The sequence below is a fragment of the Helicoverpa armigera genome, chromosome 12 (genome assembly GCF_030705265.1).
Source record: "Helicoverpa armigera isolate CAAS_96S chromosome 12, ASM3070526v1, whole genome shotgun sequence".
Taxonomy (NCBI): Eukaryota; Metazoa; Arthropoda; class Insecta; order Lepidoptera; family Noctuidae; genus Helicoverpa; species Helicoverpa armigera.
Genome location: NC_087131.1, coordinates 2,714,110 through 2,738,789, shown reverse-complemented (window position 1 = coordinate 2,738,789; position 24,680 = coordinate 2,714,110). Strand labels below are relative to the sequence as shown.

The following is a 24,680-nucleotide window of genomic DNA, read 5'->3' as shown; positions in this document are numbered from 1 at the left end:
CATAGCAACATAATTTATGTATTTGTAAATATGACCGTATTTCGTGCACTTTTACCAAATTAATTTTGTAAAATCATGTCCTAAAATTATTTGTAGTTGTTATATTTTAATACTAAATTTTACCGTCCGCTATCATGGAACCAGGTATTGTTAAACTGTTTGTTTGTTTTAGTGTTGTGTTGTGTGTACTGTTTTATGATCAATGCCAATTTTTGTACATAATTCTTACTCTTATACTTCTTCTTACTCTTATGACCCCTATAAACTAGCTTCTCTTTTTGACATATAGTTAAGCTTTCAACTTTTGTGATTTCTAGATGAAGCGGAAACCCCTGCCGAAGAAAGTCATTTACCTCCACAGGGAACTCTCGAATGGCTTCATTACTGGAGTGACATTGAGGGTCATCTGCCATCACCCATCAACGTATCTATAACTGGTTCCACGCCTTTTAAATGCCCTGAACTGAAATGGTACAACTTTGATATTTATCCGCACAAAATCAAATTGACGAATACAGGATATACACGTTAGTATTAATCTTAAGTCTGTAAGTTATTTTAGTACTGTGGACTTATTATGATCATCATGGATAGTAAATATTTTAACTACAGAGTGTCTAGAGTTACAAAGAGCTTAGGTTCCAAAACAAACCTAAAGCCTTACCTCAAAATCGTTAATTAAGTGAACGGGATTGAGTACTTCTTACTTCAAAAAGCCTACAAAGGCATCCTTACATCGCATTAATTTTATTATTAATATGTACCTAATTATTTACCGTGGTTAGATTTGTATCTCTAGGGTATTTCTTGCTGGACCAGGAAAAGAAGTAGCCTATTTATTGTCCTAATGAATTAGTTATTTTAATCAAAATCCTTCAGTAGTTTTTCCGCGAAAGAGTATTAACGCCCATCCATAGCCACTTTCACGTTATTACATTAGCGTGGTATTAAGCCTTAGCAGATCCGAGTTATTTCCCAAAATAATTAAGTATTTCGACGAAATACTTAACATTTTGGAAACAATTATACTGTTATTTATTAAAGCTTTGTGTGGGAGGGTGGCAAAGGGCTGATACGTGATGGATTGGGAATCCTAGACAAGATCCGAAAGTATTTGGGATCGTAGTATATTTATTAGCGTTATTTATAGCAGCTATTTAGACAAGAATAGGGTTGTGGTAAATTGATATTTGCTAAATTAAGTGTTTTTAAAAATCGATAGGTGTCTTTTTGTCATGCATTACTTTGGTAACTAGAGAGGTCCAAAACTTATGGTCAGTTTCAATGTTACTCTTTAAGTTATGACTTACGTAGGTATGCACCATTTTGAACTCACACTTTGTTTTGGTGGTTTTCCCAACAATAAGCTAAACTACTCTTATGAATAAATCCCAACCAATATTTTGTCAGTAATTACCTCAAAGTAGTCGCTTAGCTACCTTCCTAAACGCTGATCTAGAACTAGGCACGAATCGCTTATCCTGTTTGTATTCCCTGACGTGTGATTATACGGGATTCGGGTCAGCGCCCTGTCCAAACATGATGACGTCACAATAGCATCTCAAGCATATAATTAAGCCAAGACCAACTACATCATTAGCATTACACAACACAATAGAATAATTTAAGGCCTCCTTGTTACGGAATTAATGAAAATAACTATTTTTAGACATATCGAGTTGAATTTGTTACTCAGACACAAAGGATATTTATTATTATTATTTGGTCCTTCTCTCCGAAAAGACTAAAGTGTGAAAGGCTTACTCAAACAATAAGCTTTACAAAATCTTATAGAAGCTAATGGAACTGTCAGTTGTGGTTTGTTGAGAATGATACAATACCAAGTTATGTCTGTAGGTTTGTCTGAGAATGACAGATATTTATTACGTAATGCGAAAGGATTGAATGCCACGTGTACCGAATGATTCCGCCGCAGTACTTTTGATTAGTTTAATTTATAATGAAAAAGACACAGGATATAGGTACCTACTTTTAGAGCTGGCAAACAATATTTTTTTGCAATTTTTATTTTTATGTCATTTTAATGTACGTCAAGAGAAACCAAAGTAATAATGATTAAATAGGTTTGTGGTTTAACCTGGGAGGTGATTCTATCAGTATATAGCTCTACAGCGTGTCAAAGGATATCAATCCAATTTTAGGACAATGAAAACTTTGTCTTCGAACAAGTTGTATAATATTAAAAGTACTCCCTTATGATAATATTTCAATGGAAAATATTTTATTTTCCAGTGCTTCTCTCCGCAAAATGGACGACAGAGCGTCCATACTTGGAAGGGGGTCCATTTTTAGAAAAGCATGTGCTCTCCCAAATCCATTTCCACTGGGGTGCTAATATGATGGAAGGCAGTGACCACGCAGTAGACGACAGGAGATATCCTGGTGAAATGCATGTCAGTTCTACATATTGTACGTAGAAAGTTATTATCTTAAAACTTTTTGAAGCTAAGCCTTATTGATCACTGATTTTTCTGGGTAACCCAACAGCCAACACCCAATGGTTGTTACTGAGGACGTTTCTCGTCTACCTAGTCTACCTCGACTCCGCTCGATTGATAAATCTGGAAATTCATCAATCATTTACCTTCAGCCTATTCCCAACCATGTTGGAGTCGGTTTCTATAATAAAGATATGTAGCAGTATCTATGTTTTACATGGAGCGACTGCCTATATAACCTCTTCTACCCAGTAAACCGCGCAACGCTTTCCCATAACTATTGCCAAAGATCTTCAAATGACAGTCAGGACCCACTAATTTAAGCGGCTTTCTGAAACACGTAAATAAATCCGGAAATTATCGCCCTCAACACTTGATGTTCAAAATTGTATTTGTACAAAATAGTAATTGTATTGTTATCATCTTCTGTGAATGCATTTTCTCTATAAAATTAGACAAAGGGTAATGGAGCTATGTCGCGCCTTATTAGAGAGCTTCCTGACTGCAACCTTGCTTCATCTTCATATTGAGCCCGCTATAAGACCTATCATTATTATCTAATAACCTGCAAATTGCCCGAAGCAAACGCGTTACTTGGAAACAAGGATCCTACTTCATATATCAGCCTCAGCCTTGGATGTTATTACCCATAACCTATATTATGTAGTCTTATATAAACTATGCATAAGGATATATTACGTGCCCATACGCAATCGTTCGTCGATGTGCGATTTTGCGTTGATTTCCCTTGGGGGCAATGAGCGTTTTTCGCTATTTTTATTGGAAGCGGATTGTAATAGGATATGTTCACTATCTACTTCTTTTGTTTTTACATTAATACTTCATGATAATGTTGTGTTGAGTAAAGGCACTGTTCCTAACTACCTAGTCCTGACTCCTGATTGACTAGTTTTCCAACTTAACCACACCTAACCGCAAGGGCTACGAACGCTGCGGTATAATGCTTTGGCGACTCGTGCCCTCGACAAAAGGTAGGTTATTGGAGGTAAAACCCGGTGGATCTTTTGTCAGTAGTACCTAGATCGGCACATCCCTCCATCGATCCCAGGTGGAGGATCGTCCTTGAGGATTTTCTCTGTTAAAAAAGGGGCTACGGAAAAAAATACATACCTACACAGAGAAAAAACTTTGTTAGTAGGTAAGTAAAAAATTAAAAATAAGTCTAAATAGGTAATTAAAATGAGAATGCATTAACAAAAATCGAATGTGTATACCTATTAGGGAGATATACAATTTTCCCTTTCTAAATGCAATCTTGCTAACGAAATTAGAATTTACAAGCACTGTTTGTCTGTTTAATATGCAAAATTTATATTCTAAGCGAAACTTATACAAAATTCAATAAAGGAAGATGTGAACGATTTAAACGAAATATTGCTTAAGTGAAAGTGCATAATAAAATCTAACTAATATTCCAGAGGAGTTCCAGTTAATAAAGTTTCCTAAATGCATCGGGTTCATTGTACGAAAATAGTGCATTGACACGTAAAAATGTTCATGGTAAAAGAATAACCGGCCAAGTGCGAGTCGGACTCGCGCACCGAGGGTTCCGTACAAATCCTGAATAGATAAAAAGTGACTTTCGCGCAAACCGTTCAGTTTAGAACAATCATAGTTATGGTAATTTGGTGAGAGGCAAAATTTTATAATATAACTAAAATAGTAGGCCAGTAAATTGTAAAAGTTCTTTTATAAAAGTTATTTATTTACAACATTTTATAGTCATCATTCAGAAATCTGATTGAAAATAACTAATTATGTCTTAAAGGTCATTGGGCATATCTGTCCCGCTTTGCAAAAAGTGGCGGACATGAATCAAAGTAGTTTTAAATTGTGGAGAATAGTATAACGTTTCTTTCAATATAAATGTTTTACTAAAATTCCATGGAGAAGAATGTCCAGAATCGTTTAAACAATATAAAATGACAAGCAGTTTCAGAGGATTGTACAGGTTGCAATGCTCGTTTATATTGTTAAAGAATTTTCATAAAGAAGGAAGATGCCAATTCGGATGACCAGGATCTGATGAGGATCTGGAAACCCTGATAAATCGAGGTCAACTCTTGAATATTGTAGGCACACATCGAGTCAAAACCAGACATGTGAGTGTATTTTTGAGGGTACTGGTAAACAGTGAAGGTTTGGAGCTGATTTGATTATGGAAACTACAGAGAGTCGATGTTGCAACTACCACGTGTTTGGACTTATTTTATTCGTATTGGCGAAGACTTTCCACATAAATAGGTTTGACTGCCATTGCGGGATCGATAGCAAAGATCAGATATAGTTATGGGAACTCCTTTACAATTTATGTAGGTATATGTAACCTCGTGTTGGAGCTTATTTTATTTTAGGTGATGAGAATTCACTACTGACTTGGGTTAAAGCAGCTATTACAAAATGGGATCTTTTATTTTTGAGGGATTAATCACCTAACTAGCCCCAGTATCAGGTTTTTTTCGAAACCGCCTGACGATTTGTAACTGTCAAATTGTAACAACAACTGCTAGAGAGTAGGATTCGGGGCTGCTGGCTTTACGTTTCTTGACAAAAGTGTAATTCTGTCCCTTTCGTTGTTTTATAAAGTCGGCTTTATTTTATTTTGTAAATAGTTCTCATTTAGTTTATTAATTATGTATATGTCTCCGTAAGATTACAATGGCCGATGCCTCTAAACAGTTTTCTTGTTGTTTTTAGAATTTCTTTTTTTGTAAAAAGTCTTTATTTTTTACTTCTTTTGTGAAAAGTTCTCGTCACTACGAATTATATAAGCCCAAACACGACGTCACTAAAACATACCGTTGAGGAGTTCCCTTGACTTTCTCACGTCTCCATCATCAGGTCAGCTCTAAACCTTTACTGTTTGATAGTATCATCAGACATACTGAGAATCAAGTTTTAACCCTATGCATGCCTACAATTTCTGAGGGTTGCCTTCGATTTCTCAGGATTTCCATCATCAGATCCTGACCTGATGACCTAAACGGCGAGTATACTCTTTGACTACAAAGAAATGATTTCTCGAATCCGTCAAACTTGGTCGTTTAAATTCCCCATTGAAGTGGGGAAAATATTTGATTAAACATCAAATATTTTCCTGATTAACCTGATTTTCTCTAGATTCCCATGGCTCACTTCAAATTTATCATTTTCGCAATTTTTCCTTTATCAGTACTATGTAACGTTGCTTCGTGCCGAATTTCAAGATTCTGAGTTCACGGGAAGTACCTTGTAGGTTTTGATTCCCTATCGTGAGTCGGAAATTCGTCTAAGGTGTCGGTATAACTGCTGTATCTTTTGATCGCGTGAACTTAGGAGTTTGATTTCTTCACTGCTTAAAGGGACAATAGACCTAGGTATTTGGTAATAATTTCAATTTGATACCTTTATTCGTTCGTGAGAAATAAGGTAGTAAGTTTCATTTTATTAAAATACTTTTATTATATTATATAACAAAAAAAAAAAAACAGATTTTCGCAATTTTTCCTATATTTGCATTATATGACAATGCTTCATGCCAAATTTCAAGACTCTGAGTTTACGGGAAGTATCCTGTAGGTTTTGATTCCTTTGCGGGTGTCGAAAATTTGTTGAAAATATCGACATAATCGGCTGTATCTTTTGATTGGCTTTTCTTAGAAGTTTGATATTTTCACAGCTTAAAGGGACAATAGACCTGAGTATTTCATGTGAATTTCAGCTTGATACCTCCACGCGTTCTTGAGATAAAGGGTCTTGACAGACAGACAGACAGACATATATGGGTGATCCTATAAGGGTTCCCTTTTTTCCTTTTGAGGTACGGAACCCTAAAAACTGTCCGAGTGCAAGTCGCTATAGTTCCGTATATGTTCACCGTCAACTTTTTATAAGTTGAATGTTTATAAATACCTTTCAGACAAGGTGAATGACCTTCTTGATATGTCCTCAAGTAATTAGATACATCAATACATTTAGTTCCTACTTTATTTATTTTACTAGCTGTTGCCCGCAACTTCGTCTGCGTGGGCAATATAGAATAGTCAAAATACTACTTATCCCGTAGGTGCATTCTTTCACGTGACAGTATAATTAGGATTAGCACTTAGCAGTCGCATAGATTCATTGATCAAGGTTGTGTTGTGGATGTGGCCATTTATCTAAACAAAAGAAGTAAAGTTTGTGACGTTGTGAATTATCTCTGGACCTAGTTTATTTTATTAGACCTACCATGATATTTATGGAGTTGGAACTGTAACATTCGATGTGACATATTTCGCAATCTTCTAATTCCATTAAAAATCTTTTCATACAAAAAAATCAAAGTCTACTGGGGTTCCCTTTGATATATTTAGAGGCACGGATCCTTAAAAATGGTCCTTCCACGCTTAAATCAGATTATAAGGACCACTTACATAGACGATTTTATTGATTGCAATCCCTCTTCTGAATACCAAGTAAAGTGTTGAATTTAACACGATCATAACTCACCTTCAACGACATGTTACTACGTGGTTTTACTTTGAAACGGGCTAGTTAATCACATCTGCCATATGATATTCCATCAATCAATTTGGAAAGCTTAGGGCTACCTTGCACTTAGGAATGAAGGAATGGAAGGTCCAAGTTCAAATACATGAAATAATTTTTCATAATTTCAGTTCAGAGGCTTATACCTATCTTCAACTTTACACACGGGGACACGGATTACGAGGTACACCTTGTACCTCGTAATCCGTGTCCTCGTGGTCAGTAAAACAAAGAGCAATGTAGACAGACAGTAAGTACTTAATGACTGTCGATGTCTGCGTTGCAAACGATATAAGCAGACTTCTAAGATGTCTCTTGTGGCGTCACCGCATTTGATTCCAAGACAATTACCTAGCACATTTCCTCCAGTATTATTGCTAGGAGCCGGGCGGGAAGGAGGAGTAAGGATTATCCAAACCCAATCAATAGAAAGCTTCCTAACTAGAAAACCTGTAACCTTAGTCATAACACGTACGGCCAAAGAAGCATTTGATTTAAAAGTTAATTGAACCTTCTTATTTCAGGTATCATTCTTTCGTTCAGAATATTTGACGCAAGAAGAAGCATTGCATCATCATGATGGAGTGACCATGATCTGCTACATTATTAAGGTTAATTTCATTTATCATGGGAATATTAAATCCATGTCCAATTTCTATTAAAAACTTACCAACCTCCCAAAATATGTAACCACTATATTTTCTTGAATATTCCTTATAGTACGGTGTTAGTCCAGACGAAAGACTAAGTTGGGTATTAGAAGGAATCAATCGAGTACAAGAGGCACAAACAAATACTCGAATTGGCCCACTACCGATGTCACGGCTTCTACCAATGTTCTTCGAAGATTATTTCCTTTATTGGGGAACTTTGGAGACGGTGAAAGATGAAAAATATGTTATCAAGTGGTTGGTGCCAAGAACAACGCTGTTCGCCTCTTTAGAACAGGTAAATCGTTAGTTAACATAATAGTCTAAGATCCGACCTTACATCGACCTTCACCGACTTGATAATAGAATAAAATATACTTTTTGTCAAATTTCATATATTAGAAAATATATTAAAAATAGGTTGTCTAAAAAAATCCTGGACAGACTATTTTTAAATTTTTAACTAAATTTTGTGACGTTAAGATAATAAAAAAATATTATTCTCACTTAAAGTATAAAGCTTACAGAATGTGCAGCCATTGGGTTGTCTATTATTTACCTGGACAAACTGCTCGGTTGTCAGGTATAAACAGGTATGTTCATAGTAGTTACCTTCACTTGAAATGATAATAGAAAAAAATATTATACCAATAGAAGCGCTGTTTTATTACGAACACGTTGATATAGGGTTGTCTGTGAAAAATTTGGGCCCAATAGGGGTTTAGTTAAAAATTTAAAAATAGTCTGTCCAGGATTTTTTTAGACAACCTATTTTTAATATATTTTCTAATATATGAAATTTGACAAAAAGTATATTTTATTCTATTATCAAGTCGGTGAAGGTCGATGTAAGGTCGGATCTTCCACTATAATACCACAGAGCAAAATAGAATAATGAAAGAAAAGCTACCAAGTATATAGGTACCTACATTGACTTTTAGCATAGGTAGGTACAATAAGGGACAATATAATGAGCTTTCACAATATCTATAAATAAATACCTAAATAAATAAATAAATTGTTTATTACTTCACTTTGTACATAATTTTTACAATATTTGCTTAATTCTAAAAAGTGCTGATGTATAATTTGCCCGAACTAGGTAAAAACCTGTGTCTCGGGCGTAAAAGTGCTTATTATAATATTTATAGCGAATTAACAATAAATTGCTGCTAGTAACTAAAAACTAGGTCAATGTGACAAACACAGTGTTATTATTACACATATTTATAATAGATAATGCTTACATACTAATTTAAAACTAAATGTTCCGATTATCTCTAGGTAATTTTGATTTATTACAATTGACGTATAAAATCAGTAGACAAACTATCTCTAAGTAAAAACATACAATTATGTATTGTGTAAAATTGATAAAATCTAATGCGTGGCGCTCTCAGGCGCCTTCATAATCCACCGAGTTAATGTACCTGTATTCAGCGGCTTTCCTAGCAGGGCAATCCAAATCTCCTGTCTTATGGTTGTGGGGTTTATTGTAGCGCTTGCAAGTTGCACATTTCGGTGGTTGTTCCTTCGAAGAGCACTCTTGAGTCGTGTGTCCTTCTGCACCACAGTGGCTACAAGTAGAGGTGATGGACTTGCAAGTCTTGGATGCATGACCATACTGCTGACACTTGAAGCACCGAGTCACGAGGGTGAAATCTCGTACCGGGCATGAGGTCCAGTTAATATAGATCCTGTTTTGATTCACTAGGGCTCTCCGGACGCTTGCTGGCACTTCAATAATAAAGTTGCAGCTGTCAGCATCCCTATTTCCTGACTTATGGCTTAATTTGATTGAGGATAAAAATGCATCTTTGGTCAAATTTGGTAGTTTGTCGACAATGTTTTGTTCATAAATACATTTGAAAACTTCTATCTCTACCATGTCAGTAGGGACCCCAATAATTACGATACGGGGCTTCCGCTTACGAGGTTCATCAACAGTAAGTCCAGATGTACATAGAACGCTCGACAGTCTGCTTCAATTTTTGGATGTCATCTTTGGTCTCAGTGCTTATTATTACACCACCGTTTCTTATTTTTCTTAGTCCACGTACCTTCAATTTCATTTCTTCAGGACAAACTATCTTTTGTACTAAATTTTTGGTATCTTCACTGGTCTTGGTACTGTCTCTGGGATATATAGCGACTGAGCTGGTAGCCATCCATCCTCCGAGCCTTTTTCCCAAACTGTGTTGGGGTCGGCTTCCAGTCTAACCGGATTCAGCTGAGTACCAGTGCTTTACAAGAAGCGACTGCCTATCTGACCTCCTCAACCCAGTTACCCGGGCAACCCGATACCCCTTGGTTAGACTGGTGTCAGACTTACTGGCTTCTGACTACCCGTAACGACTGCCAAGGATGTTCAATGACAGCCGGGACCTACAGTTTAACGTGCCATCCGAAACACAGTCATTGGTGTCTAAGATATACTTAGAAAGTACATACAAACTTAGAAAAGTTGCATTGGTACTTGCCTGACCTGGAATCGAACCCGCGCCCTCATACTCGAGAGGTTGGTTCTTTGCCCACTAGGCCACCACGACTGACTGACTGAGCTGGTAGCATGAGGCCGTATAAGGGTTTTTGTACCCTTCACCATGTCAGCAAAGGAAGTGCTTTCCTGTTTCTGTTTGATCAGGTTCTCTTCTAGCTTTTGCTTGATCTCAGTCAAGCTACTAGCAAGGTCTTCATTTTCCTTAAACGTTTGCAAGGTGGCGTAGTTTTGGAGGGCTTTATGTTTCAATGACTGGTATTGCACAGCCATTTGAGAGACTGCACGACCGACTTTAAGACATAGACTACTTACTCTTAGTTTTTGTTCGGAGTTCATCTTGCCTTCCGAAACCATGGTCGTCACTTCATTCAGGCACTTTTCAATGATATTTATCCAGGACTGAATTTCGGGAGTAGAATAAATCTCAACTTCATCATCTTGTGCGCGACCTCTGGCTACTGCTGGTGATGAAGAGCAATGCGGCAGTCCGCCACGACGAGAGGGGCTGCTATCCATAATTGTTGAAGTTTACTTTTTGTCCATATTTGCAATAAAACTGTATATTTCAGAATAATAACACTATGTCTACCTATTGACTCAAATATTAGATAACTATTAAAAAAAAAAACAAATGGTAATTATTTTACTAGATGAACGAGTTTCGCCGGCTATGGGGCCCATGGGATGAACCAAACCTGCGAAATTACAGACCACTTCAAGAACGAGGAGGAAGACACGTCTTCTTCATCAACCCACATTGGGCCCAGTACAATTCATTGCTGCCTATATCAAGAGTACCAGAGCCATCTATTTCTGTACTATCTCCAGCTTATAGAAAGAATTCTTGGATGCTACCACCACAAAACAGGACAAATGAGGCAGAGGGATTTCATTTTGAAGCAGGTCTCAAATCTAGTTCTTCTCGTTGTCTTCAGAAAACTATTTAGTGGGATCGTTTTTTATTTAAAACATGCGGAAATTTATTGGCCCTTCAGTGTACAAAGGTACAAGGAAAATTGTAAACAAATTGAGAACTAGCGTCTTATTTGCACTTTTTGTAACTGTTTTGTATGTTAACTTGTAGTTTCTGTACGTGTATATCTCGTCCTGTAAATAAATAGTTCCATGGAATGGCTTATTTAATTTAGTAGGTACACAATTTATACAAAATAGGACCTATTGCGTCAAAAAGAGGGGCTACAGAAAGGAACATTATTTAAGTATTTGAAAAAAAAAGTTTTCTATAAAGATACATACCTATTTCCTCTACGTCTTATTGACTATAATAAATTAAATAATCCGGTTTTAGAACAACCTATTTTACATAGGTGATTGTAAGCTATAGCAAGTAGCGCAAGTACTCAATAAAACAAATAGCTTAGAATGCAAAGGTTTTCCATGATTAAATTAAAAATTAAAATTATGTAAATAAGAGTGTGTGCACAAGTGCAGCATTTCGCCACAATTCCGCTTCCTGCATTTCGACTATCGACATTTTAATTAAATCATGAATAAGTCTTAAAATACTAGGCGCTACTGTTCGAAAAAACTAAACGCTCTGTCAACGCCAAAATGTCAGTGTCAAAACAGACATCAACAAAAAGATAACCTGCAAATTTCGTCTTCGTAATCATAACAAAATGTTGAGGAACGTTTTCCGTACCAGCCGCTGGCTGGCACGAAGGCAGATCAATAGTGTAGTTCCAGTATTAGTGCACCATTCTCGAAGCATATCACTAAATGTTCCTAGTTCGTCTATTGCCCGCCAATTTTCGTCTAACCCATCTGCCCCGCAAGTTTCTGAAGTCGACCCAGCGGTTTTTGAAGAAATATGCAACGAAACATTAGAATCTCTTTGTGATTATTTCGAAGAGCTTGTCGATGCTTCTCCAAATTTAAAAGGTGCTGACGTCACGTTTAGCGTAAGTATTCTTTTTTAAATTTCGTTGTTCTACAATTTCAGAGTAAAGTTTAGTCATTTTATTTAATTACTTTTATCCTGTTTAATAGTTATTGGCTAGCAAAGCTTTCTAGTCCACAGTTCTTTACTTTAAAATATACTGTTAAATCTGAGTTATGTAAGTTTAAAAGTATTGCCAGCAAATTTTTTATATGGTTTACTCAAGTGCTTTGATAAATAGGTACATTTTATTGATGTCTTATCAGAAAAAAATAACTTAATGTACCTACTGATCAGTAATTATATGCCTTTGTTTGGTTTGAACTTAACTATCATTGGGTGTACTAATTAACTTCTTACCTTAAACAACTAAATTCACAATAACTAAAAATAGAACTAAAGCACATAAAAATAGAATTCTTAATCTAATTTCAGGATGGCGTATTAACAGTAGCCCTCGGTTCCAAGTACGGTACTTATGTAATAAACAGACAAACACCAAACAAACAAATCTGGCTCAGTTCTCCAGTATCGGGACCCAAGCGTTACGACTTGATACTGAAAGACGGTGGCCACTGGGTTTACAAACACGACGGAATAAGTCTACACAAATTATTACAAGAAGAAATATCAAAAATAGTAACGAACAAAGTAGAATTCAAAAAGTGTTCTCATAGCTTAGTCTAAAAAGTGTATATTTTATTTATTTTATTATAGTAAATAGGTTTTATTGTTTATTTTTGTTTTATTTTTTTATCCAAAATGGAGGTTATTGAAGATGGAAATATTATGGATCGCATCCCTATTCTGTTGCAAAGGGATTTGGAATATTATCAGGTAAATAATCTTTATAATTTTTGGTAGTTTGTTCTCTTGATACATAGACACACACATACACACATGCAAACATACTTAGTGTTGTTGTAGTAAAATACTTAACCATCTAATCAAAAGTATTACAGACTCTTTTGGATTTTTTTATTTTCACAAATAAAATATCTTTTTCGAATGTTCCAGAAAAACCAAACAGTATTATCCGAGACCGTTTGCAAAGGTGTTGTGGGTGGCCGGCTAGATTTTCCAAGAAATGCATCTTTTGCTTCTGTCAAAATTGTACTTTGGTTGGAAGAGGAATTCTCCATTGCTTTCAAGTATGTGTTTGTGTATTTCTATGATAAAGAAGGTTAAAGTCAAAAAACTTCCATATTTACCTCACAGGATTTTAAACACTTCTATTTTGTAAATCTACAGTTTCTTGCTGGTTCTTCATACACTGGCTATCCCTCGAGCCACAACGTGAGACCCATTGTCAACATTTGTTTTCACACTGTCTCCATATTTATTCAAATTATCAGTGCCAATTTTTTTTGTGTAATCTGGCTAACATATGTAGGTACCGTGTTTTTACATTGTCTTTTACATACTTTTTTTACTTGAATGTTCATTTCTCATTTACAGACAAGGATCAGGCATGTTTGTGATTACAAAAGAGGATGAGAAAACAGACATTGGTGTGGCCAAGACTTCTGACCCTGACAAGTTTGTGCAGCTGGCCATCAAGTCTGGTGATTCTCTATTAGGTAAATGCTATTTAATTTGAATAAACAATTTGCTTATTATTATTCTTTCTATACAGGTGCATAAAATAATATGATATGCTGCCATTGCCTACATCAAATTAAAGTTTTTCCTTTGTGACAGAATCAACACTGATTCTGTCATTTTATCTCAGCTCCATAGCCGTAATACCTAGTTAATTACATACTTATCAATTATAAAGGGCTCGAAAAAGGCCTAATGGTGTGTTTGTGGCAGTAAAATTCGGACTCTGACTGACAAAGTTTTGTTGATCATTTTCCTTACACGTCATCATCAGCCTTTGTCGTGTTCCCCTAATATAGAGAAGGTTTAAGCCTTAACTTAGTTTTTAACCTCATTATAAAATATTTAAAGGATCTGCTTAGCTTTATTTATACCTTTAAAATTTTAATCCACAGAACACCTACACATGCTAGCTCAAGAAGCGTTAGACCACGCTGATCTCCCGGTACTGACAGCTACTCTTGGCGCAGCAGCCTTGTTGAAGAACAGCATGTATTGCTATGTACAGCACGTTGAGGATAGTGGCAACGCTGAGAGATATTCTTTGCTTCAGGTATGGGACTATTACGGTAATACGGTAATTTTTTTCAATGTATGTATGTATGTTTGTTCCTTCTACAAATGCAAAAGGATGAACCAATATGTGTACATATGTTTCTTTTTGTCCTGGTGTGGATAGGGTGTGGTGGGTTCGCCTTGGACGCGGCGAAAGCACTGTGTGAGAGTGAGAGCTAGTTCTCAAATAATTTAAGACCAATGTTTCATTTCTACAGAGATACTAAAATGAATTGAAATGGGTTCAACCATTTTATCACGAATGATTTTTGTGTCCACTATATCTATGTATTTAGCAAATTACCGGTATGATGCTAAGGCAATAATCCTGTAAGTATATGAAAAAATCCTATATATGAAAACGCTAGCGCCATCTACATCTAAAAACTATAACAGCTACAACTACCTGTACCAAATTAACTCCACCCTTCACAGGCTTGCTACAAACGCTACACTGCAATGGCCGAAGCGGTAGGTGAAAGGGTGCTAGACTTACACAACCGTGTGTTATCCTTGTATATCCTGCAAGATTCCGGTGGTCGGCCCATAGATGGCGCTACTAGGACGGTGCATGAGACTGGCACGCCATCTGTGCAGGGCTGGTGGCTTTATATGAATGGTAAGAGTATTAGAACTGTATTTTTCTAATTTAATATAATGTCTTCACTGTATAATGTGTTGCAGATTACTTTTCTATGTAATCTGTAACTGTAATCTTTAGAAGTAGGTTAGCTTTATGGGCACTTCTGTAAAACTTTACTAGAGAGTATGGTTTTATTTTTAACTGTTGGTTTACTAGATGTTGTATCTTATATTTATAGACTTCCTAATTGTCAGTTTACATTTTAAGCATGCCTAAGCTCTCTAAATAATCAGAATATTTTTTTGCCTGTTAAAACTCTGTATTACTAACGATACGAATGTATGATGTTTATTTCAGGTAGTAGAAGAGATCTTTGGGACACAGTACCACCGCGGATGGCACAGAGAATATTCGCTGGAATGCTGAATGAAACACTGACTATACTTACTGTTAGATATTGTCAAGTAAGTTATCTTTATAAAAAGAATACTAGCACATTAAAAGCATTTAATATTTTAAAATCTAGCTTAGGATTTCACTAATGGCATACATTGGATTTAATATCTATTTTTATTACACCTTGAATCTTTTTGACTCCTTGTAACTAGTCTTAAATTCGGCAGATAACTGTATCAGGCATCACACATTTAGTTGCTATTCAAATACGAGCAAAAAAAAATAACTTAAATGTCCTTTTAACACCAAAAATTAGAAACACCCAAACTGTCTGGAAATTACTTGTTATATCTAATGCATTGTTATTACAGACAAATACAACAGAAACAACAACCCGTCTTCTTCTAAACGACATACTAAACATTCTTCTCTGCGTGGCCCAGTTATTACCGTCTATCTGTGCGAACGGTTCGGACTTGGCCGGTCTAGACGTTAAGCATCAGACGAGAGACGTGAGGGATGTGCATGCGAAGTGCAATGAGCTGTTCAAGTGCTTTGTGTATAGAGGGGCTGACTTGCATTTTATACATCAGGTGGGTAAAATAGGTATATGTTCCTCCAGATTGAAGGTTTTTTGAAAAAGTGTATTTAAATGAAAAATCCTAGCATTTTTATATGAAGTCGAAATTAACTAGCAAGTAATGATGACTAGGAGAAAAATATATATATATATCTGTCAGTTATTTTTTTTAAATAACTGTTAACGCGCGCTAAAAGTTGGGTCAGTATGAAAATGAAAACCTTTGAAATGAAAAGTTATTTTTGCCTAAAAAGTGGAATTATATTGACACGCACCCTAACCATAAATTGATTAACTTGATTTTTTCAAATAAAAAGAGTGACTAAAACTGCTTATATAAATTTCGGACGCAGTTCCTTCCTTCTCTCTATGCCAGTAAAACCGCAAAAACAGCAAGCTTCTTCTACTTCTGCCATCATAAACCAGTGACATATTCAGCGATTTACGGTTGAAGTGAAAGAAATATCAAATTTGAATATTCTTTCCAGGAATTCAAAGAACGTGATCCTCCCTCAATACCACGGGAATGTCCATACCCCTGGTTCACATTCGTCAGTCCGAAGCTATTTGACAAGTTAGACGACCCGTCTGTAAGGAGTACTCATGATTTGAACAATAAGACCGCTTTGGGACTCGAGTTGATTGTGTTGTTGGCACAACCGCAACCTAATTGGGCTTTGATTGTTAAGGTTAGTGTCATTTGGCTAGCCTTTTCCAATATAGGGGTCGGCTTCCAGTCCACATGTCTACGATTGCCTATCTAACCTCTTCAACCCAGTTACTCGGGCAACCCCGGGATAAAACTGGTTAAGACTGGTTGTCAGACTCAAACCCAAAAATAAGAGTTTGTATACTACCTACCTAGTATACCTACTATACATATATCAATTGTTCAATTATCGTGAGTATTATCTCACACTGACAAGGATTGAGAGTTAACCATCAATTGCCAAGTTTCCTCAAGATGTTTTCTTTCATCTTTAACCAACTACCTAGTCATTGATGTCCAAGATACAAGAAAGTTTATATAATTTAGAAGTCGCATTGCACCTAAGATTTTGATCTTTTAACCACTAGGCCAACTCATTTATTTATTTATTGCAAAATGTTTAGTGTTACAGATATGCATCCTTATCAAATGAACATAGAACAAGATATTTGAGTTTTGAAGCGTGATAAGAGTTTTTCATTTACTTATAAAGGGATTTTATGCTTTAGTATTTTATTTATTATTCCACAGGTCCTAATGATGCGTGACTGCCACCTAGCCCGGCTCCTCCTCATCCGCGCTATCCGGCACATGTGTACTGACAACCTGCCGTTTGCCGCGAGCGGCCGCTGGTACATTAGTGGTGCAAATGTCAAGTGTAGCGGGTTTTTGTGTACCGCTGATGGCTTCTGTCGGTTTGGGGGGGATGTTAACCGTGAGTTATTAATATGTAACAAATATATATGAATTTTATCTATCTGCCTAGCATTTCAGCCACAAGTATCAGTGTTTTGCAAGTAGCGGCCTGTCAGATTTTCACAACTCAGTTACCCGGGCAACCCGATAACCCTACCTCCTCAACCCAGTAATTCGGTCAACCTAATACTCGTCGATAAGATTGGTAGTCAGACTTTCGGGCTTCTGAATACCCGTAACGACTGCTAAATATGTTTAGATAACAGCAGAACCTTCGGTTTATCGTGTTTTCCGAAACATGGAAGAACTCGTTATGACAAGATGGTCACCCATCCACGGACCAACCAAGAGTTGCTTTACTTTACGATTGATCGATCCTCGCGGTTTTAACTTAGCAATGAGCTCTACAGTTTACACGAATTTACTGTGGAAACCGGCTGTCATGGTATGGGCATGAAAGTCATGTTGCAAGGGAGGTGATGAGTATGAACGTGGACGGATATTGTGGAAGAAAATGACCAAAGAAACGATAGATGGATTGTGTGAAAGTCGATGTGGTAAGAAATAATGTAACTTGTGAGATGACGGCAGATAGAAAAGTATGGAAGGAGAAAACATATTACGCCTACTCCAAATAGAATTAGGATAAGGACAGAAGGATGATGATGAAGTTTTGTTCTATTTTAGCGGGTGTAGAATTAGCCCGTGCAGCCGGCGCCCTAACCTATATTCTAGCTACGATCGGCAGTAAGACGGAATTGAAGACCACTCTGTGTTACGCGCTTGAGATATCTGGCAGAGATTGGGCAGCCTGCTTGGATAAACGACAGGTATTGACATAATTTATTAACTCCTGATCGTATTGAGACGATAATCAGAATTACCTAATAATTCTTATTATTTATAAGGGGTTTTAATGCAAGAGGAGCTATCTATAGGTACTCCCTTCTAAGCTTCTCTATACCTTTTATGTGTAGAGAAGGTATATTCAATTTTTATAGATGAGAAGGCTTTTGTATGTGTTGGGTTAATGAAAGACTGGTAAAAATAACTTAGAGCCTTTTTTGATAAATAGGCCCACTGAACATAGAAATAATATTTGTAATCGGTCCAATAGTTCCTGAGATGAAGCGTTCAAATAAACAAATTAGTCAGCTTTATGCAATTAGAAGGTTTAAATCAATTATGTAATTTCAAACCCCTGTCGGGGCGTTCTAGGTTGACACCCAAAATTAAATTTTTATATGCGAATAATGTTTTTATTTCTTTTTTCAGGTGTGGTGTGATAGAAGACCTTCATGGTTAGCTGGTATTCTGGCAATAGTTGGTTCCGTGCTTCAGTTTATACCGCCTATATTAGTCAATGCGGTACAGGGCGGCGCTTCTATGTATCAGGTAATCTTTATTATTCTTTCAATCTGCCCATTTATATAAAGTAGGAAAATACGGTATTTGACTTTCTTTCACATGAATGAATCTTTTTTACGGAATTAAACTATTAACGGGGACGGGAAGCATAAATATTATATAGTTATTTAGAAATTTTTGTACACACACATAATAAATATACATATATGTAATATATATTTTTGTAATATATATAAATGTATATGTAAGGTTATAGCCATAATATAATTATCGGCACGGATAATGAGCTCTCGGCGGAAGAGTGGCTATCGCTTTGCGCACTGTACACTTAAGGCCAATAAATCACTTCTGCGCAGGTGAAGGTCGGGGCTCAATATCCTCGCCGATGATTATAACAAGGATATTTTTGCAGCAAATAAGGGTTTAACGAGACTTTATTTTTCACACTGTAAATAATAATTATTATGTCTTCTTACAGACAATGGTCCTCTGTCTGTCCTGCATATCACGATCCCTAGACTGTGTTCCCCGCAGTTTCGTGAACGCCTGTTCTATCATAGAAGGCACTTTACCCTCACATATAAACCCAGTAGGAGGGTCCGTCCTACTACAAATGTTGGTGACTGTCACTTATGAAGAAATACAGAAATGGGCTAAGGAAGAAGCTGAGAGAGAAAAGGAGGGTGAGTGTCATTTGTTCTTGGTAATTTGAAGTTGGTTATAGCGCCATCTTTTGGTGTTTTATTGAACGAGTGTATTAAATGACGGCGTTGCGTTCGTAAGTTACATGTTTGAATGTTGTGGGTTTATGGATTGTAAAGTAGATAAGTTTACGGTCCCAGAAGAATGCAATGAAACAATAAGATGATATGATAAGAGAGAGAATGAAATGATAAGAAAAATATAATTATCTATTATTTTTGGGCAATAACTATACTCATCTCTATTATATTCATTTATTCAAAATGCGTGCAGAAAAGGTTAGTTTTTGTAAAAATATATTTCGCAAAAACTTGGTTTACTTGTGGCTATGATGTTTTTCCGTATTTTACTGTTCCTATACTATTTATTAAACTTGAGTTTATCTTGGTTGACAGTAGCATCGACAGCGAATGGTGAGGCCCACACTATGAGTGTTCGATCAAATAAGCCGAGGTCTAAGCATGTACGGATCATGGCTCTTGGACAAACCAGTAAGTATACTAACTTAATAATATAATATTGTGTAGTACCCATATTACAAGTTCTAATTAATTACTGTGGATGTTCCTGCAAAATCGACTCTGTCAATCTGATACAATTTCATGGTAGTTTATTTGGGTATATTGATTTTTGTTAGGAGAATGCTTGAATCCTGTAGAACTTTTGATGAGGCCATTATGGAGCACTTCTAATATATTATGTTCCTTGAAATCTGTAAAGAATCAAATTCCCACGTTTTCGGTGTAAGCTATATTTAGGAATATAGGGTCAAGTATTTTTATTACAACATAAGCGACATTCATTAGTTTATTCTTTAAAGTTGTCAAAAAATGGTTTGTTCGCCTCTCGGAACTACGTTCTACTAAGTTCGCTTCTTATAGAGTACCTAAACTGATTTTATATACAAATTAATTTCCCACAGCAACATCAACCTCCCAAAGTTTCGACGGTACCCACAGTAGTGCCTCGTCCATAGCCCTCGCAGTCGCCGAAGCGCTCTGCTCTATAGACGAAGATGACAAACATACGAGAGACATACAGTTACTTATAGAACGAGCTAAAAGAAAGGTGGTGTTATCTGAACAATTCGGGTTAGAAGACTTTCCGGAGTTCGCTGAGCTGTTTGAAGAGGTATTTATACGTGGATTATCATTTTAGTGTTATTTAGATGGGTAATTTTTTCCTGGATAGAGGCTCTACATTAAAGATAGACAGTTATTTTTCAAAGTGGTCTGAATCAGCACTTTTTTATTTATTTATTTATGAAGAAGGGCTGAAAAGCAGCACTTTTCAATGCAAATTAAAAAAAAAAACTGTAATGTCTTCCCTTGAATTAATAAATGATGGAAAAAATCCCCAGCCATACATTTCTGTCTGTATGGTTTGAAGACACGGATCTTTCGATTCAAATATCAGTACCTGAATAAGGAATTCTAAAAACCCCCAATATATGTTAGCATTTACAAGGTACTTTATAAATATAGTCTAATTTATTATTCTTGTTCTCACTTAGTTCTGATTATTACAGGGTGATGTGCCAGGATCTAACGCAGAGCGAGCGAGTGACGCCGCGGCACTCACTAGTCAAATATTGATGACATCGCCCGGGAGAGATAGCCTTCGAGTGAGTGTTGTATGGGCTCTTTCAACTTATGCGTATCTTGACGGCCGTCTGCGATGCGCGAAGCGGTGCATTAGACGTACAAAAAGCACCGTGCGGCGCCGGTACGTCGAACGCTCGACAACAGGACTGTTGCCGCACCGTGCTTTTTGTATGAAGAAAGAGGATCGTCCGTTCACCGAACGTCTAACGCACCGCTTCGGCACCGCAGCCGTCCGTCAAGAAATGCATAACTTGAAAGCGCCCTATGTGTATAGGATTTATAGTGACACTGTGTGGATTCGATTCCAAGCCATACAAGTACCAATGCAACTTTTGTAAGATATATTTATGTAATTTCTTGTATATCTAGGATTCCAATTTCTGAGTAAGAGTTAAGGAAAACATCTTGAGGAAAATTAAATCCGGATTTCAATGTTTAAAATCACCATTTGATTAACTAGTAATTATTAGTGGTAATTAACGCTAATTTCTTTCTCTTTATTTTATATTTATTTACAGGTTATCTACGAGCACCTAGCATTACATTCTGAGTGGATTTACAAAGAACTCGGCATACAGGAGTCCTGTGATATCAACATACCCCTGAACAAGACTCCGCTGTTGTACACTATGTTCCATATTGGGAAACAGCCTTTCGATCAGGTAGGTCATATTATTATTTAAACGACCTTTAAAGATTTTAAGTAAATGAACGCAAAGGTTTTCTGCAATAGTTTTGCTAAGAAGTACCTAAGACTTTTTATTGCCTCTTGCTATCAATTTGTAGTCACTAAAAACAGAGAATTCGTATTCTTTGGCAGCCATTTTGTTATGCATTTGTTTCTTTTTCTGAAAAGCTTGTGGTTGCCCTTTGTTTTGCTGTTTTTGTTTAAGTTCACAAAGATTTATTTTCTCGTTAGCACCTGAGTGAGCTGTAATATTTAAATTTAGTTTCATTAGTTTTCTTTTTATAATTTCTACTTTAGAATTTTAATTTAACTAAACAATTCAATACTTTCCAAAAATTGACTAAAACTCTTTCTTCGCAGTACCTCCGCGGAGAATGGCCGATACCCTGGAGCAAGTTAGTCGCCGTAGCCAAAGCCTGGTCAGGTTTAGAAGGTGTCCGCGTTCACATCAACAGACGGACAGATGTTCGCAATATGAAGGCTCAGGGCAAAGGAAATAAGCAGCTGATGCAACTATGTGCTATGTTCAAGTCGAATAGTGAAGGGGTGCTGTAGTTCGGGGACATTCGGGAATGTTCGGGAAACTTCGGGTGTGTTCGAAAGTCTTCGGTGAGTTTCGGGGGTTCGTAAAGGTGAATAATGAGACACATGTTGCCTTCAAAAGCTGTTGTATTATAAGTAGATGATGCAGCTGTGTAGGTATGTTGGTAATATGAAGGCTCAGGGCAAGGGAAATAAACAGCTGATGCAATTATGTGCTATGTTTTGCGAGTTTGTTGTGCGAGTTTCGGGAGTTTACAGAGGAATATTTTGTTAAACCTAAAAATATTAATAAACAGTAGGTAGGTAAAACGTGAGTAAAATAAAATTACTAATTAAATTTGAAAACAAAACATAAAAATAGTTATCCACAATTTCAGGTGCTTATGACAATGTTACACTCTTAATTCAAATGATATAACGTATGTGTTAAATAATGAAATATATTAAAATAGTATCTATTCAAAAAAACATGTTTCTTATTTTCTCACCCTTACGCGAAAATTCACTAACCAGCAAAAGCAAACTCAGTAAAAGCGTAAGACAAAATACTGCCAGCAAATATATTTCGACAGCATCAATCTCCAAAGAAAACAAGCCGTTAAATCTTCAACAATCATATCAACCCTTCGATCTGCTTCCAATATCTATAAAACGTCAACACTGACAACTAGACGCCCATATAAAATACAATACATCGCATAAATATTCACAAGTTGGCCCATGAATTGTGAATCAAACACTCAATTTTTCTCACAACTCAAAACTGGAGTTCAGTCTCCAAGTGTCATAAGTTCCGTAAATTCTTGCAACTTCGTCCATAGACAGTGACATTTTAGTAAGTTTAAACACAGTAGATTCTATTACAAGTTGGTTGGTAATAAGTTTCCGAAGTGTCGGGTGGCAAGAAAGATCGTAATTTTGTTCCGATATCTGATATTTTAAAGGCGGAACGACCGGAGTTGCTTTTTGTGAAGTTTTCTTCTGCGTCGCTCGTGTTTTGTTATTGGAAAGTTTTAAACTTGCTGTATTTCTCCCTTGAGTGTCTGACCATGTGACATTAGGGAATAGAATGTTAAAAGGTATCAAACTTGGTCCTTATCAGATATCAAACCTTTTCAGATTTTGTTTTACCTCTCCTATCTTTTTTTGTGGATTCCCAAAATTTTCAGCTGTTGAGGACATCAATTCACAATTTAGCAACTTAAACTACTGGTAGTTACTTTATCGAGATTCGAGAGATACAAAAAGTCACTTGGACTAGAAATTAATTATGCTAAGTTTTAGGAGTACCAAAGAGCTAGAAAATATTAAAACCATCTAAAAACAAAACTAATCTTCTTAATTCTAAATCCAAAACGCAAATCCAAATGCTTTATAAGCCACGAAAACGGTGTATCGGAAACCGATGCAAATAACTTGACTGGGATCGAAGCCCAAATCTTTAGCGGCAAACACTGTCGTTGTGTTGCTACACGCTACGGTCTATGCTCGACATGTTAGATGTAAATTGAGAACGAGTAACTACGTTACTAAGGGAGGAGAAGTCGAAAGGAGTTTGGTAAATGAGTGATCGAAATGGGAGATAGGTCTTTCAAAATCTTTGGAAAATTATTGATAGAAAAGAGAAGAAAGAGATATTTCAAAATCCATTTTTAATCGTCGATATATATGCAGATGAAGAGGTTTTGGGATTCTGTTTTTTTTTTTCAAGGCTTTGTGTGTCACTCTCGGAATTATTTAAGCTGACCACTATAAGAGATTCTTAAAAATAATTTCCTTTGCCAGATTGAGAGCCACCCCCTGCTATGATCATACATATAATTAAATGCATCGCAAAGAGATCGTGAAATAAAGGTGAATAATCAGACGATTTATAGACTACGGTACGGGACTACGGTAAAGTCACTTCGAACTCACAAGCTTGTCATTGCTTGTGAGTTCGAAGTGACTTTCTAGCTCATAGTAGGGGTGGGATAACCCAAGTTGTCCCGGAATTGTTTATTCAAAGCGCACCGCGGACGTGATGCGATTGTTACGTTCCGGGACGATTCCAATCAAATTTTGATTTATACCTTTTGTTCCAGTTTACATTTTCGGTAATGTCCGACTGAATTTGTTGGCTTTTGACGTGAGATCAAATTCTTGAAGAGGGACTGGAATTGACGTGGATCGAAACGTGTTTACGGATGCAATGGCTGAGTTTGTTTTTCACTGTTTTTTTTTGTTCTGTTCTTACTTTACTGAGTTGTCTTACTTCCTATTCCTCTGCTTATATTTATATACGCCTATATTATGTATGCCCTTCTAAATAATCCTGTTTATAACATAATCATTAAAAGTTTCCTTTATGGTCATTGTTCTTTACCACATATTTTACAGTTTCAGTATGAACCGTTTTAATTACTTAATTTTTTGGCGGCATGTCAACTTACCGATTGCGGTTTAATCGCAGTTAGTGGCGTAATTTATTCACGATGTGTCCACTATCGTAATGAGGAGATCAGTAGGATAGGTAATACGGTAATTTATTACTGCATAATTCATCATCATAATATCATTGGTGCCAGACTCCCGCTGATGTATTAAATGATAGGAAATTACTTGATGGAATATTG

At 36.4% G+C, this 24,680-nt stretch overlaps 3 protein-coding genes across 3 annotated transcripts; all 3 read left to right on the top strand.

Annotated features, from left to right (window-relative positions):
- The first annotated feature begins 3 nt into the window (after positions 1–3).
- Positions 4–11,262, top strand: LOC110379192 (carbonic anhydrase 1). The gene is made up of 6 exons (XM_021338734.3): positions 4–144; positions 318–527; positions 2,254–2,414; positions 7,514–7,600; positions 7,710–7,937; positions 10,790–11,262. Exons 1-6 carry the CDS (start codon positions 135–137, stop codon positions 11,084–11,086), a joined length of 993 nt encoding a protein of 330 aa, XP_021194409.3. The 5' UTR covers positions 4–134; the 3' UTR covers positions 11,087–11,262.
- A 449-nt stretch (positions 11,263–11,711) lies between these two features.
- Positions 11,712–12,774, top strand: LOC110379195 (frataxin homolog, mitochondrial). The gene is made up of 2 exons (XM_021338739.3): positions 11,712–12,061; positions 12,475–12,774. The coding sequence occupies exons 1-2, from the start codon at positions 11,780–11,782 to the stop codon at positions 12,724–12,726; spliced, it is 534 nt and encodes a 177-aa protein (XP_021194414.3). The 5' UTR covers positions 11,712–11,779; the 3' UTR covers positions 12,727–12,774.
- Positions 12,735–22,479, top strand: LOC110379186 (uncharacterized). Its single transcript, XM_064037330.1, has 17 exons — positions 12,735–12,876; positions 13,057–13,190; positions 13,498–13,619; positions 14,037–14,194; positions 14,632–14,815; positions 15,137–15,243; positions 15,547–15,768; positions 16,244–16,444; positions 16,996–17,179; positions 17,848–17,990; positions 18,436–18,555; positions 19,007–19,211; positions 19,626–19,721; positions 20,153–20,361; positions 20,759–20,854; positions 21,353–21,496; positions 21,883–22,479. Exons 1-17 carry the CDS (start codon positions 12,802–12,804, stop codon positions 22,075–22,077), a joined length of 2,595 nt encoding a protein of 864 aa, XP_063893400.1. The 5' UTR covers positions 12,735–12,801; the 3' UTR covers positions 22,078–22,479.
- The last annotated feature ends 2,201 nt before the right edge of the window (positions 22,480–24,680 follow it).